At 33.4% G+C, this 15,886-nt stretch overlaps 2 protein-coding genes and 1 pseudogene across 2 annotated transcripts; 2 read left to right on the forward strand and 1 right to left on the reverse strand.

Annotated features, from left to right (window-relative positions):
- Window positions 1-275: 275 nt before the first annotated feature.
- LOC18050767 (methanol O-anthraniloyltransferase) lies at window positions 276-2,464 on the forward strand. Its single transcript, XM_006446200.2, has 2 exons — window positions 276-862; window positions 1,409-2,464. The coding sequence occupies exons 1-2, from the start codon at window positions 413-415 to the stop codon at window positions 2,327-2,329; spliced, it is 1,371 nt and encodes a 456-aa protein (XP_006446263.1). The 5' UTR covers window positions 276-412; the 3' UTR covers window positions 2,330-2,464.
- Window positions 2,465-10,045: 7,581 nt separating this feature from the next.
- LOC18050768 (methanol O-anthraniloyltransferase) lies at window positions 10,046-12,228 on the reverse strand. Its single transcript, XM_006446201.2, has 2 exons — window positions 11,720-12,228; window positions 10,046-11,131 (listed from the first exon to the last, which is right to left on the reverse strand). Exons 1-2 carry the CDS (start codon window positions 12,176-12,178, stop codon window positions 10,196-10,198), a joined length of 1,395 nt encoding a protein of 464 aa, XP_006446264.1. The 5' UTR covers window positions 12,179-12,228; the 3' UTR covers window positions 10,046-10,195.
- Window positions 12,229-14,073: 1,845 nt separating this feature from the next.
- LOC18050769 lies at window positions 14,074-15,418 on the forward strand (annotated as a pseudogene).
- Window positions 15,419-15,886: the final 468 nt, after the last annotated feature.

A 15,886-nucleotide genomic window follows, 5' to 3' on the forward strand; every position in this document is an offset into this window, starting at 1 on the left:
TCTTTCCTTCATTATTTTAATAAATAGTACCATACATTTTAAATTTTTTAATCTTAAAAATGTATTTTAAATAATATAATATTTATTTATTAATTAAATAATACAATTAATTTATTTAAATTTTATAAAAAATTATCAATTACTTAATAAATTAGATAAAATTTAAAATAAAAAATTAAATAGTTTATAATTACTCTTATTCCAATTTAATAGAGCCGTGTAGACCCTTGGAAAATTAAAATTACTTGTTTATCATATTTAGCACAAGGATTGATCGAGGCTCTCTCGTGTTGATGTGCGTCTTCTATTCTATGGACTTGTTACTGCGAACGACTATAAATTAGGGACGAAAGATGCACCTTTGGGGCAACCAATTACAGATCTACTTCAAGAAACTCACAATCCCTAATCAATGGTATTCACATTTTCTCAAGGTCTCTTGGTTACCCGGAAGGCACCAGAACTAATAGTTCCGGAGAGGCCAACACCACGAGAAGTGAAGCAAATTTCAGATATAGATGACCAAGAAAGCCTAAGGTTCCAGATACCACTACTATTCTTTTACAAGAATGACCCTTCACCTTCAATGCAAGGAAGAGACCCTGTTAAGGTCATTAGAGAAGCAATAAGTAAAGCACTTGTGTTTTACTACCCTTTAGCTGGCAGGCTTAAAGAAGGTTACAACCGCAAGCTTATGGTGGAATGCAATGCTGAAGGAGTCTTGTTTATTGAGGCTGATGCCAACTTCACACTTGAGCAGCTTCGAGATGATCTTCAGCCACCGTGCCCGTATTTGAACCAACTGATTTATGATGTTCCAGGCTCTGAAGGCATTCTTGGTTGCCCTTTGTTGTTAATTCAAGTGAGTCTCTCTTTACTTTAATTAGTATGTAACTTTATTTTCTGATTTTAGAATTGAAAGAAAATAGTAGTATAGTATATGCTGAAGATTCGTTACGTGCTCAGCTGAGTGGCTTTAAGTAATTTATTTAAATAACTACTCGAGTTTGAATAATCTTGAGGGAAGAAAGGAGTTAAAAATATCAATTTCGACTTTGTTTACTAAAGAAGAAATTAATAGTAACTTTAGATTAAAAAAAGTATCAATTCCTACAAACACATAGATTTTTCTTGAAAGTTCTAAATTTAAACTCGATATGATTGTTGAACTAATGATACAAATTCATCCATTTAATAATCATATAAAATGTAATTAATTTTAATATATTATTTTGTATCGGTTTTATCGAGTTCGCACGTTTTTTTAAAAATTAATAATCTTACTAATATTGACAATAAAGTTGTGAAAAAAAAAAATAAAGAGATCTTTAGTAACTTTTAACATAATGACTTTTTGAGGTATATATATCCTATTTTGCTATCGGAGGATTCATTTTTGTGTTTATAGGTGACGCGTTTGACATGCGGAGGATTCATTTTTGCAATACGTTTTAACCACACAATGTGTGATGCTTTTGGTTTGGTACAATTCTTAAAAGCCATAGAGGACATGGCACGTGGGGAACGTTCACCAACTTTATTTCCAATTTGGCAACGACAAATCTTAAATGCCAGAAATCCCCCACAAGTAACATGTATCCACCATGAGTACGATGCAATAAACACCAATGAGGTTCCAAGTGACAACATGGCTCACAAATCGTTCTTCTTTAGCCTCAAAGGGATCAAAGCTCTGAGAAATCAGCTTCCTTTTCACCTTAAAGATTGTTCAACGTTTGAGCTATTATTAGCGTTTCTATGGAAATGTCGAACAATTGCACTCAAGCTACAACCTGAAGAGATTGCTAAAGTTTGTTGTATCGTTAACGTACGAGGAAAACGTTATGAAATGGATATTCCTCCAGGCTATTATGGCAATGCGTTTACATTTTCCGCTGTATGTTCAAAAGCTGAACAATTGTGTAAGAATCCAATAGGATACGCCGTTGAATTGGTGAAAAAGGCGAAGGCTCAAATGAACGAAGAGTATATAAGGTCTGCGGCGGATCTTATGGTGATCAAAGGGCGACGAATCAAGTTCTCGACTAGGGGAAATTTCATTGTTTCGGATCTAAGGAATGTTGGACTCGGAGATGTTGATTTTGGGTGGGGGAAACCAATTTATGCTGGAACTGCTGGCGCTGTAGCAGTGATCAGCTTCTTTACAAAGTACCAAAACAAGAATGGAGAGCCTGGAATTCTTGTACCAATATGCTTGCCGCAGTCAGCTATGGAAAGGCTTCAAGAAGAGCTAAAGGGGTTGATGATTCAAGGATCTGCGGAGGATTTATGCAACATTAACCAGACTCAGATTTTCAGCAAGCTTTAAGGGATATATCTCAGTTTACGTAGTAGCTTATTTTGATTATAAACCAATAATGCAAGTTATGCGTCCTCTCAAGTTATGTCTAAAACTAAATAATGTACCCACTACCCATCACCTTAACTTTTTAATATGCCACGTATACGCTATTAGTCATTTATGATTTAGATATATATTTTCATAATAATGATATGCTTGAAGTTTGTTTATTAAATAACGTGTTACCAACAATTGACCATCATGTATTTGGTATTTGCAGCACTAATGAATAAATGACATGTAAAGTTTTACATCATCTAGAATGCAAACTTTGTATTCCAACTTTATAAGCATATTATTATTCTGAAAGATAAGATAAGTAGAAAATCTTAATTCAAAATGAAAGTAGAAATTTCATGTGTCTAAACAGACCTCGGTAAACATCAATATAATAACCTAATGAAATTTGGTAGTTAAAGTATACAAGCAAAAACTAAAAAGGAACAAAAATATAAATATGCATTTCACTATTATGGTGCATTTACTAATTGCTAACTAGAATAGGTTGGAATTTAAATGGGGAATGAGAATCAAAATAAACCAATAAAAATCAAAATCGAAATAACTTATATTGTCATCGATGTACTTATTTTTGTCTTGAAATTGGAATATTGTTAATAATAATAATAATAATTAGGGGTGTTTAGAATCTAATATGATTCGTTCAATTTATTTGATATGTAGAAATGCGATCCACAAAAATCTGATCCGTAAATTGGATTGAATTGAAAATTTGAAAATCCGCAGTCGGTGGATTGGATATGAATTTATTTCTGTGAATCCGTAAAAATTTACGAATCCGAAAAAATAAAAATATTTATTTTATAAAAAAACTAAACTTGTAAATATGGCATTATACTTACTAATAAATAAATAAGTTAAAATATAGTTACATTAACACCATATTATGTCTTATTTGATAATATATAAAATAAAAATATAGTTTCCTAAGCAATTAATTTTCATATACTAATTTAAACAAATGAGAATTTTTTCTTTTTGGTATGTTATATTTCGAAACTTTGAATGTATTTTCTACCTTTATTTAAATAATTAACTTATTTAAATCTTATTTAATTTTGAATTTGATTGGTAGTATAATCATTTTTATATTAATTTTTTATTTAGTTAGTTTGTGGATAGGATATGATTAAAAAATTTTAGCCCACAAACCAATTCGCAAAATGGTGGATCAGATGTGGATTGAGTCAAATCCACATCCGATCTGTAGACGTATGGATTGAATTTGGATTAAATTTTATCAATCCGTGATTCTATGATGATGATGATAGTGGTGGTGGTGGTGCTGGTGTTGGTGATGGTTATAATAATAATAAGGGATCCCCTATCTTATATGTATGTAAGATACATTTCTCTCACATGAATAGTGTGTGGGTCCCACATATGCACTGTTCATGTGAGGGGAATGTATCTTACATGCATGTAAGTTAGGGATTGCCTAATTTTACAGATTGGACATCAATCCATATCCAATCCACAATTTTACAGATTATAAATTTTTAATCCGCCGCTGCCGCAACCGCCGTCGTCGTTGAATTTATTTTAAACTCATTGTCGATAAAAGCATTTATGCTGTACTAGTTTTCATAATTGAGAGCCCATTATTTTAAGGTTACTAAATGGGACCTAAGCCATTTCTTGTCGCTGGTTGTGTTAGGTTCAGAATCTGATCTACATATACAAAGGCTTATAGAGGAACAATAACAGAACTGGTCGTCAGACATCATACCTGAAGCGAACTCTTTTAAGATCCCTGAGACCTCCTGGTGGTGAGGTAAAAGTTGTATATACACCAGGCTCGTCTTGGTCAACCCATTCATTGTCATTCGTGATTCACATTCTTTCGTTCTGCTCCCATTTCTAGTTGTCGCTTCCAACTGGCCTTGTTTGGAAGCTACGATTACTGGCAGTGCTGGACCCAAAAGGTTGTTTGATCCAACTGTGTCCCGTTCTTGAGCTGCTGTTTGACCACCTAGCCTGTCAATTGAAGGATTCGACACACCTATGGAAGCAGGACTGGAACTGAAGGAAGTAAATATCGGTGATTTGATGTTCCGTGCTGTTCCAACTGGCAGTCTCTCAGCCATATCCTTCAACTATTCAACAAGAAAAACAAAGGCATCATCAATATAAAGTGTGATTAAAGTGTAAGCACCTTCATTTAAACCAATGAATTCAATCACCATCTAGAATCAAACATCATGGTTTGCAGATACCTTTTTGGAAAAGCAAGGAGCTAATTACATCCTTATTTTGAAGCCACTTACAAATAATTCCATGAGACATAATACTAATGAAGAAAGAAAGCTGCCTTGCTTGGGAAGTCAATGACTTATTCACTTCCTTTGCTGCTTTGCATTTTGCAGTCTCTTCCCCTGCAATTGCTATTGCCTTCTTCAACTGTTTAGTTGTCCTTTCCAGCTCAACCTCTTGAAGTTGAGCTTTCCGAGTAAGATTCTCCACCTGCGAGAGATAGAGAGAAATCAGCATTCTGCCAAAACAGAAAAAGGAAAAGTTTAATATGGCTATCGAAAAAAAAAATTAAAGATTTTACTTACCTGCATGCCTGCCCGCCCTAGATATAACGCTCAATAACTAGCTGCAAAATGCAAATAACAATATTTTAAGGCATTAAATAGTAATCTTTTTGGATCTTGGGGTCTGGATTCCATCTATTCATCATTTTCTTGAGGTTGCAGCTTCTAAAACCCAAAAAGATGCCTGAAGGATTGAAATTGGACTAATAAATTTGAAGGGGGAAAGAAGATCTCTACACAAACTTCTATCCCTTAAAATTTTCATGAAGGTCAAAGAGATTGAATTCCGAAACTACTAAGTTTGCAATGCGATAGGCAATGAATGGAAAGGAATGACTACATGTGAGCTTTATTTTCGTTTTGCTTATTTCCATTGGTCGTCATGTGGATTTTGGACAAACTTTGTGTTGAGTTTTATGTCATTAAATATGGCTATGATCCTTGAATTCTGGATACTAAGGAGCATTGCTACGTATACTTAGCTAATGAAATTTGGCTCTGAAATTACTATTAAAATTTAATTTAAATGGCTCTGAAATTACTATTAAAATTTAATTTAAATAATCAAGCAGATAACCATGTAAAGCATCTATTTGCTCAAGCTATTATTAATGCATAATGCAAGAATTTTAGAAAGTTCGCTCAAGTAATCGCTAACTAGAGAATAGCAAATACCTGTGCTCTTAATTTAATAACATCTTGGCTAAGGCTATCGCTATCGGTGTTGTTGAACGAGGTGGGCTGGGCCGTCTTGATATTGACGATGTTGCTTGTGATACAGCTCTCGACCCAGGAGCAGAAGGTTAGCAGAACTTCTTGGATGATTGAAACACGAGACACTCAATAATACAGTCTTACTGAAGGAAGAAAGATTAGGTAAATCATTACACCTTCTGCAAGCTATCATTGCTACCGAATGGAGAATTCAAAGGAGAGCTTCTCCAAGTGTATGTTCTAGGACTATTTGCTTCTGATGGAATTCCATCACTCCCTGATTCTGTTCTCCACTTCCGATGATGACTACGTGAAAGTAATGCTTTTAATCCACTAAACGATACCTCAGCTTCATCTTTATCTTTGCAAATCTAGTAATAAAATTCAGATCACTAAATTACGATAAAACTTTAACAATCAAATAATCTTTAAACCATCAATATAAACACAGTGAGAACAGGTTACAGTAGGAGGATCTTGTCAAAAAAAAAAACTAGCAAAAAAATAGTAATGGAAAATAATGGAAGACCATTTGGTCAGGTGGTTATTTTATTTTGATGAGTAATGAAGCATTTTATTAAAAATGCATAGTAAATAGAGGAAGGAACAGTACTACGAAATTTAAGACAAGTTGGAAAGAGTTATTGCTATATTACATCAATATTAAACTATTGTTTGATTAACCAGATAACAAGACAAAAATAAATGTTATATGTAGGATGATAGAAGCAGTGCATAATCGAATTCCGTTAGGAAGTTTTCAATTAAATATCTAAATTTGTTGCAAGATTGTTAATGCACAGGTATAATCCCTTCTCATGCATTACCTGCCTTTAAATTCATGAGTGATGCCGAAAGGCTTATATCTGAACTTGCTGCACATGCTTTTTCTCGTGTTGACGTCTATGTTTTCATATTTCCTTTTTGTAGATTAAGAGCTCAAGGCTGCCAATGAAGTTTGGAAATATCAGAGGGACTTTGCATTCGTTGAGTATGTAACAAAGCAAGAGGCGCAAAATGCACTTGAAGCACTTTCAAATACCCATCTCTATGGTCGGCATCTGGTAAGCCGTCTACCAGTTCTCATAGATATTCTCTGTTGCACATCATCAGATAATAGCTATAATTGCCACCACATTTCAGGTGCTGGAGAGAGCAAAGGAAGGGGAGAGTCTGGAAGAATTGCGGGCTCGAACTGCAGCTCAGTTTACCGATGAGGTAAATGGGTTTCAAAATTCAATTAAGTTTTCTAAGAAGAGGAAGCACATGACAATCTTCGATGAAGGTAGAATGAAGTTTGAAAGGATTGCTGAGTAGAGTGCTTTATATGAAATTTTCTCGTGTATTGAGAGACATGAGGTTTGTTATGTAGTTAGTTTTAAGGTTTATTAATTATATTATCCGTTATGTTGGCTCCATTTTTGTCTGTTGGGAGTCGATATCTGTTTGTAATTGTTTCTTGTAGGTGAGGGAACAGAGCATATTTTGTAGAATTTCTTGATGTAAATCATCTAGATATGTCGTAGAAGAGTTAAATTTTCAGAAATGTCTTATTCTTCTACTCCACTGTTTTTCATTGTTTAATGCAAAAGTTTTGATTGCCTCTTCTAATTCCCCTGGGATTTAGTTCCCTCCTAAGCAAAATTTTAGTTGGATGCAGATGGGTTATATGAATTTAAAAAATTCATATAAATCATTGCTGGTATTGTTGTAACACCCCAAATCTAACACGTGCAGAGCACGTGAAGAAGGAAGTTACTCACAAATTATAATCTTTACTCATAAGTTCCAAACTGAAATACCTCAAATTCTTATTCAAATAAATCCATAAATTCAAATGTCTAACACTAAATAATCTCTCCCAAAACATAACAATAACAAAAGTCTCAAACTCTAAATTACAAGTTCATAACGGAAAAAAATTGAATAGAAACATGAGTATATTCCTCTTCTTATTCAAATGGCAAACGGAAACGAAAAATTACTAACTCCAAAGCTTAGCGCACCTCTCAAAAGAAACTTAATATGCAAAAAGTAATGACGAGAGGTGAGCTGTCAACTCGGTAAGTAAAACCATTCCCAACCCACTAGGCCTAACGGTACTAAAAATATTGCAAGCCTTCTTTTGTTTAAAACATATATCATAATCCATAAATTTCATAAAACGATATATTACGATAACATAACATAAATTCTTAATAATTCAGAATATCCAAAAGTGTATTTACTTACAAAGCAAATCATATAATATGTATACAGAAAACAAAAGGTTAGCTCATGTCATATAGTGTCACTTATAGTCCTGGTGACTCGGCCAGAAACCGAATCATAATATCGTGTGCACACTCAGAATAGAAACCCAGTACTGGTCCAGACAGATATATCATATATTACAATCAGAATCAAAATCAGAATAACTATGGACAATGAGTCAAAACATTAAGAATCTCATACAATCATCAATAATCGAAATCATATATGGGTATAAAACATTCGTATCAGATTTATAAAAGTTCATAACAATAATTTAGGCTCAAAATATTTTATAAAGAAAATCATAAAAATAGGCATGTAACAAAATAACTTACATGTTTAAAAAGTATTTATAAAATGCTTTGTTCAAAAGAATTAAGGTTTGAAAACATTTGCATAAAACTAATTTTGTTATCAAAATCAATTAATCCTTTAAGTAGTATAAAAACATTTATACTTATAATAATATCAAAATAATCATACATATATCCAATACATTAGAAATGAAGTTACTTATCTCGACAAAAGAATTTGAACTACACACCTCAAAACCTCTAAGAGCTTAAACACCTTCAATACCTTAAACAAATGCAAAATATGACTATCAATAACTTATTCTAAGAATATGATTTTCTAATTCATACCCGTACAGGTTTGATTTTCAGAATTTTAACTCTTGATCTAAAACTCATAATGACATAATGTTCAATGGAACTATTCTGGACATCCATGAGTACCCCATGTAAAATTTTCAAGAGGATCCGATATCAAAAACATTTTCAAAACTATTTATTTCTCGACAAATTCGAAACTGTTTTCACATAACCTAAACCAAACAGGACGGGTTCTGAGATTTTTATAAAATAAAATTCTGATCAGAAAATTATGAAATCACAACTGGGAATACTAAACACATATATTAACTTCCATATAAAATTTCAGAAGTTTTCGAGTTCATTTGGTGGTATAAATAATCTTGTGAATCCGATCGTAATTCTGGAATCGCAGTTTTCCAGTGCAGTGGTTTCTAATTCGAAAATACATATAAAATTGAAAACGAAGTCGTATTTAATGAATAAAATTTATTCAAGAAGCCCCACATGTCCAGTTCAGAATTATAAATTTCATAAGAAAACTCGTTCAGAAAATATAGGTTTTAATTCAAGATACTCATGCTGTCCAGAATTATCCTGTGTGCTTAATACGTCAATGATTGATTAACTAAACTCATAATAAATTAAAACCCTTTTACAAAGTCTAAATACATTTTAAATCATGCATTATGATTTATAACAATCTAAAACCATGCCAATATAAACCCTAGATAGAGTGATTGGAAATCTTGTGGGGAATAAGGAGAGTAAACTTATCAATCGCTTTGATTCTCTCCTAAATAAAGGCTTGAATCCTAGGGTTTGGGTAAGAGTGTAATGAGCAGCAAAGAAGAAGAAACGTCGTGGGTTTAGGGTTATGGAAGGGGAAAAATATGAATTTATAAAGAGTCTTAAGAAACCCTATTGAATTTGGGAAAATAACCCTTTTTCGAAAATTACCCAAAAATAATCTCTATTTGTAAGGGCAATAATGTCATTTTAAAATTCCATTAAAATAAAAAAGGAAATTTGGGCGTTACAATTGTCATCACAAATACTTCCAGGTCCTTGCTTAAACTGACTACAATTCAAGAGGGCGTCGTTTATGCTAACTTCTTCTCACGTTCGTAGATTATGAAATCCAATTTGTGGTATCATACAAGTTTCATGGGCTAGGTACAAAGATGTAAATTCCGATTGGCTATTCTCTACTTTTACCAGCTACAAGTAGATTATATTTATCTAAGCAACATGTTAGGAATCCTAACATTGGAATCCCAACAGATATAATCGCTTCTTTGAAAAAAAAATATATATATATATATATATTGCCACAGATAACAGGTTATTATTTCGTTTGGGATCATTCCAAAGGTCAACTTTGGGTTTATTAATTATCAAGCAGCAGCTTGATAAAGCCTTAAAAAATCCACTATCTACACTCAAATGTTTTGCATATCTTTAGTCGACGATTGGTGTAATTGATCAGCAACTACAATTTTTAGATAAGTAAGTAAGATTGTAAATATACATGGACCTTTAGGAAATTATAATAAAACAAGATGTGCCATCGTGAAAATGAGATCTCTTTATTGATTAATTCGAAGTCTTCGTGTACATATAGTATGATCGGTCACTTGCACAATTCATTGGATTTCTAACGTACATAACAGAAACTTTCGTTATTTTTCTAGGTGACGTAATTGGTAAATCTACTAAAGCTTGCAAGCAATCTTACGAGTCTCCGTGATGTCAAATAAATCTTCTGTTGATCCTTGAATCATTCTCTTTAGCTCTTCTTCAAATTTCTTCATACTCGGCCTCGGCAAACGTATAGGTATGAGAGTCCCAGTCTCCCCATCTTCTTTTTGGCACCTGTTTAAGAAACTAAAAATAGACTTAGCACCAGCAATCCCAGCAAAAACTGGCTTCCCCCACCCCAAATCAATTCTATCGAATCCAACCTTGCTTAAATCGGACACAATGTAGTTCCCCTTAATCGCGTGCCTCGGCCGTCGCCCTTTGACCTCCATAAGATCCGCCGCAGATCTTATATGCTCTTCACTCATTTCAACCTTTGCTTTTTTCACCAATGCAACAGCATACCCTAATGGATTGTTGCATAAAGCACCAACTTTTGAATGCACAGCTGGGAATGCCACTGCGTTACCATAATACCCGGAAGGAATATCCATTTTATAATCTTTTGCTCGAGCGGAAACTAGACATGAAAATTGAACAGTGTCTTTAGGGTCCAGTTGAAGAGCAATTGTTCTACATCTCCACATACAACCAGCCAACAACTCAAATGTTGAACAATTTCTAAGGTGTAATGGAAGTTGATTTTTGAGGACTCTCACTTCTTTGGGACCAAAGTAGAATGATTTGTGGTCCATTTCATTTGGATTGGTAGTTATGAAGGTATCTGAATTGTTATTTATTTCTTCGTATTCTAAGTGAACATTTGTTACTTGTGGTGGATTTCTAGCACATAAGCGTTTCCGTTGCCAAACAGGGAATAGCGAAGGTGTATTTGCACCTCTTGCCATCTCCTCTATCGTTTTCATAAATTGTACCAAACCAGATGCATCACACATTGTGTGGTTGAAACGTATCGCAAGAGTGAATCCTCCACACATCAAACGAGTCACCTATATATATATATATATGAGAAACAAAGAAAACATTAAAATACTTGAAGTAGAAATGTAGAATTAGGTAATATATGGAAGCGAGAAACTAAGAATGACATTTTGGTCCCCAATATTTTTACATATTTTATCATTTAGGACCATTTTTTAATTTCTCACTTTATTCGACTGTATAATTTTATAGAAAATTATTAGTGGTCCACTGAACTTTTATCGAAAGTTCCAAATTAAATATTCAAAACCTTTAAAATTATTACTTGTCTACGTAAGTTTTGGAATTGTATAATGAGCCAATTTTCCGGGAACTCAATGAGATAATTTAGTGTATCCCCCCCAAAAAAAAAGACTACTAAAAAGAAATGTTCGATTAGTACACTCGACTTCAAATGCCCAAAAAAATGTGTTTTCTATATTATGATGTTATGATGTAATAGGTAATTGAAAATTATATATACGAACCCGGCTAACTGATAACAGTGACACATTTAGAGACTTGAATGTATCCTCTCATTAATTATAAAATGTCGAAACTATTTATTTTGAGTATGCATGTGAAGTAAATTCAATGGTTAGTTATGATCGACTCACTTGAATTAAGAGCAATGGGCAACCAAGGATGCCTTCAGAACCTGGAACATTATAGGTCAATTGTTCCAAATACGGGCATGGAGGCTGAATAGCACCGCCAAGCTGCTCAAGTTTGAAGTTAGCTTCAGCCTCGAGAAACAAGATCCCTTCACCATTGCAATCCACCATAAGCTTGCGGTTGGGACCTTCTATAAGCCTACCAGCAAAAGGGTAATAATACACAAGTGCTTCACTTATAGCTTCCTTGATGACCTTCACGGGATCTTTTTCTTTGAGTAGTGGAGGTGATGATGCAGAGTTATTCTTGTAAAGGAATATTACTGGAATATGAAACCTGAAACTTTCTTGGTCGTCTATATCGGAAAGTTGCTTTAATTCACGCGGTGTTGGCCTTGCCGGAACAATTAATTCCGGTGCCTGCCGGGTTACTGACAAAACTAGAGAAAATTTTGGAGCCATTTTAAATTTTCAATGTTAGTTACTAGTTTGGTTGTTCTGGTAAGGCTTGAACTGTTTCACTGGTTGCCTTGGCCTCCAAAAATTTTCATTTATAGCTGAAGAAAAAGGCACGTGGGTAGCGCGTATGGAAAGTGACTGTCACCGAATTATGCAGAAGCACGTGTGTGGCACGTTATACAAATCAAGACCAATGGCACGTTATACATAATTTTTTCATTCAACTTCAGCAAAAAGATTCTTGGTCGGTTAGGGTTAAGATGATTTATGTATATGTACAGAAAGTGTCCATCGATATAAACATTTGTTTCGTACTTGATTAATTTCGAAAACAATTATAGTCTGCAACTGCGGCTTGGCGGAGTGGTTGTCAATCCATTTTTTCTTTGATTGGCCATCCCAAATTCAAATCTTAGTTATAAAAATTAATAATAATTTGAACTTTGTTCATCTTTATGCTTTGCTATGAGAGTACTTCGTTCGTTGGAATGGTGATTTTCAAACACTGGATCATTACCTATATTATAGCATTCCAAATTAAAAAAACGGATCAAATTTGAAGAGAAATACAAAACGATAATGCGCTTAGAGTACCCAAGACTCTACTATGTATTGAACATGATGACGAGCACGTTTCTTGTAAAATTAGGACGCTATTGAATATGTTGTGATAAGGTGGTGTACTGTAATTTAGGAGGCAAATTCTCCTTCCAATAATTCTCGCAACACTTGGCTGATTGAGCTTGTTCCCCTAAATAAACGGAAATCCTTTTGTGTATACTTGCACCACCGAATGAGTTATTTTAACTTCAATAATATTAGGCAGCAACCCGCTACTGGTTTATATCATTTGCAGACTTATTTTTTTAACTTTTTTAAGATGAGGATTAATCTATTTGAACCCGTTCACTAATTATTTCAAATTGTTATTTTGTGCTAGCAGATAGTTGTCGATGGAATAATATATATATAGTGCAACTTGGAAATTCAATCGAGAATAGCTTAAAATTCTACTTTCTCTAGCTAATATTGGCCAGATATGTCCGTATCTATTCTACACTCTACGGAAAGCAAATAAAGAATTCCCTTGGAAGCTCGAACTGATTTGTCCACCATTAAGCTATTGTTCATATGTTTAGGTGGAAACCAATGAGAAGTGAAAATAAAAGTACTTCTCATGCCATGAATTTGTAGTCAAGAAATAATCCTTTAGTTTTATTTTATTTTGCAATAATAACTCTTTCGATTTTTTGAATATTTTGTTCAGGAAATAAACCCTTTAGATTACTAAGCTGTAGCAATATTCAGTGAAAAGAGAGAGAGAGAGAGAGAGAGTACAAAAACCACACATTAAAATCCTCATCTATTTCACATTTCCATATTGAGCATCACATCAAGACTGGGTACACTTTCACTGAATCGTGGTCTCTAATGCATAGGCGGTTTGAAATTAATTTTATTACAATTGGATTCTTCTTGTTTTTGGATAGGACCAATTGGATTCATGAACATACATTGTACATACAACATAATGGTCAATTTACACATTTTCAACGTTTAGTAATATGATTAGAAAGTTCCCCTAATTTTAAATTATTAAATTTTATGTTTATTGAAAGTGATAGAGGCACTCGTATTAATTTGTGCTCTTAATTTTCCATTTGATTGCAATATAAGAAAATGAGTATTAAATGACATTTGTCCTCATTTGTTCTGCCTGGATCGACCAAAATAATTTACTTGGTCTCAGTTTTCACCCGTGGAATACTCTTGGCTTCTTTCTTGTCTAACCATGACCATAAATGAGAAACAATGGAGGCCAAGGCAACCAACGAAATAGTTCAAGCCTTACCAAACAAAAAAACTAACCTTAGTAAACTAAGTCCTCAAGCAAATAACGCAGATTAAAATGGCTTCAAATTAAATTTTCTCAAGTTTTGTCGGTAACCCGGCAAGCACCGGAATTAATTGTTCCGGCGAGGCCAACGCCGCGTGAATTAAAGCAACTTTCGGATATGGATGATCAAGAAAGTCTAAGGTTTCAGATTCCAGGAATATTATTTTACAAGAACAACCCTTCATCATCACCTACTGTCCAAAAAGAAAAGATCCCGTGAAGGTCATCAAGGAAGCTTTAAGTAAAGCACTTGTATATTATTATCCTTTTTCATATACGCTTGTAAAAGGCCCCAACCGCAAGCTTATGGTGGATTGCAAGTGAAGGGATCTTGTTGCTTAAGGCTGAAGCTAACTTCAAACTTGAGCAGCTTGGCGATGCTGTTCAGCCACCATACCCATATTTGGAACAATTGCTCTGTAATGTTCCAGGTTCCCATGGCATTCTTGGTTGCCCATTGCTCTTAATTCAAGTGAGTTTATCTATTACTTGTAAGCAAGTGACTTTACTTTCGCATGCATACTCAGATTATATAGTTTCTAAATTCTTTTAACTAAACATAAATGACTATTTAGTTCCTAGAGTTTGAGTTAATTGCATAAGTAATTCTTATATTTTAAAAATTTATCCAAAACATCCATGTTATAAATATGTTTCCATTGCAATACCTACTTAATTATTCTCTACTATTCATCTATTACATGATAGTTTTGTTTGAATTTTATCAGTAAAAAATTAGATCCAACAATTATAAAAGTAGCAACAAGGAGCCCACAAAGACTTGGTCAAATATTTTTCTTTAGTTACTCACCTGAGCTTAAATCTTGAGAGAGATACAAGCTAAAAAGTCAATTTGAGTTTTGCCCATTCTCCAACTTCTGAAAAATAATAACAATAATGGAAATGATATTTTGGGTAATTTTTCAAAACATGAAAAGCAACTGAGTAATTGGCCCCGGACTTAAAATAATTTATCTTTTTAACTAATCATTATTTTAATCATAATATTATTCTTAATTAATTATCTAATGATTTTCTTCCTATGAGTGTATAAGGTAACTCGATGCGGGGGATTCATTCTTGCATTACGTTTTAACCACACAATGTGTGATGCAATTGGTTTGGTACAGTTCTTAAAAACCATAGAGGAGATGGCACGAGGTTAAGATAAACCTTCCCTACTCCCTGTTTGGCAACGGGAATACTTATGTGCGACAATTCCACCACAAGTAACATGTGACGCCCAAAATGAATATGAGCAAATAAACTCCATCCCGAGTGCCTTCACAGCTGCCAACTCAAATGACATGGACCACAAATCATTGTACTTTGGTCCAATGAGATAGATAAAAAAAATATAAATTTTAATATATTAACAGATAAAAAAATAATTTTTAATGTATTAAAATTTATTTTTTAAATTTTAATATGCATTTAAAGTGAGGATAAAGTGAAGATGCTCTACTAGTAAAGGACTATACATATTAAATATGAAAATCAGTTCCAACCATCACAAAATTCTTTTCCTTTATTACAAAAAAATATGGGACAGTATAGATCTTTCTCCAATTACTAGTGAAAACAAATTTCTAGACTATGTTTAACAAACCTCTAAATTCTGTTACAAATTATTCTCAATAGATCTCAAATTGTAAACATATCAATATATTAAAATAATTAATTAGAAAACTAACAAGCATCCAACCGCACGTTTTGCATTTGTTCATTTGTGAGCTAAATTACATTTATATTCTACTCCGAATATGACATATTTTTTCTGAATAATTTTTGGATACCTCTCCTGAAGTTTGGTC

This window comes from Citrus clementina, unplaced genomic scaffold, assembly GCF_000493195.1.
Source record: "Citrus clementina cultivar Clemenules unplaced genomic scaffold, Citrus_clementina_v1.0 scaffold_2, whole genome shotgun sequence".
Taxonomy (NCBI): Eukaryota; Viridiplantae; Streptophyta; class Magnoliopsida; order Sapindales; family Rutaceae; genus Citrus; species Citrus x clementina.

Bases quoted from the DNA above. Each gene is read 5' to 3' on its own strand.
- LOC18050767 (XM_006446200.2), top strand. From the start codon at position 413: ATGGTATTCACATTTTCTCAAGGTCTCTTGGTTACCCGGAAGGCACCA. The intron at 863-1,408 runs GTGAGTCTCTCT...TTGTGTTTATAG, and splicing joins GCCCTTTGTTGTTAATTCAA to GTGACGCGTTTGACATGCGG.
- LOC18050768 (XM_006446201.2), bottom strand. From the start codon at position 12,178: ATGGCTCCAAAATTTTCTCTAGTTTTGTCAGTAACCCGGCAGGCACCG. The intron at 11,132-11,719 runs GTGAGTCGATCA...ATATATATATAG, and splicing joins GCCCATTGCTCTTAATTCAA to GTGACTCGTTTGATGTGTGG.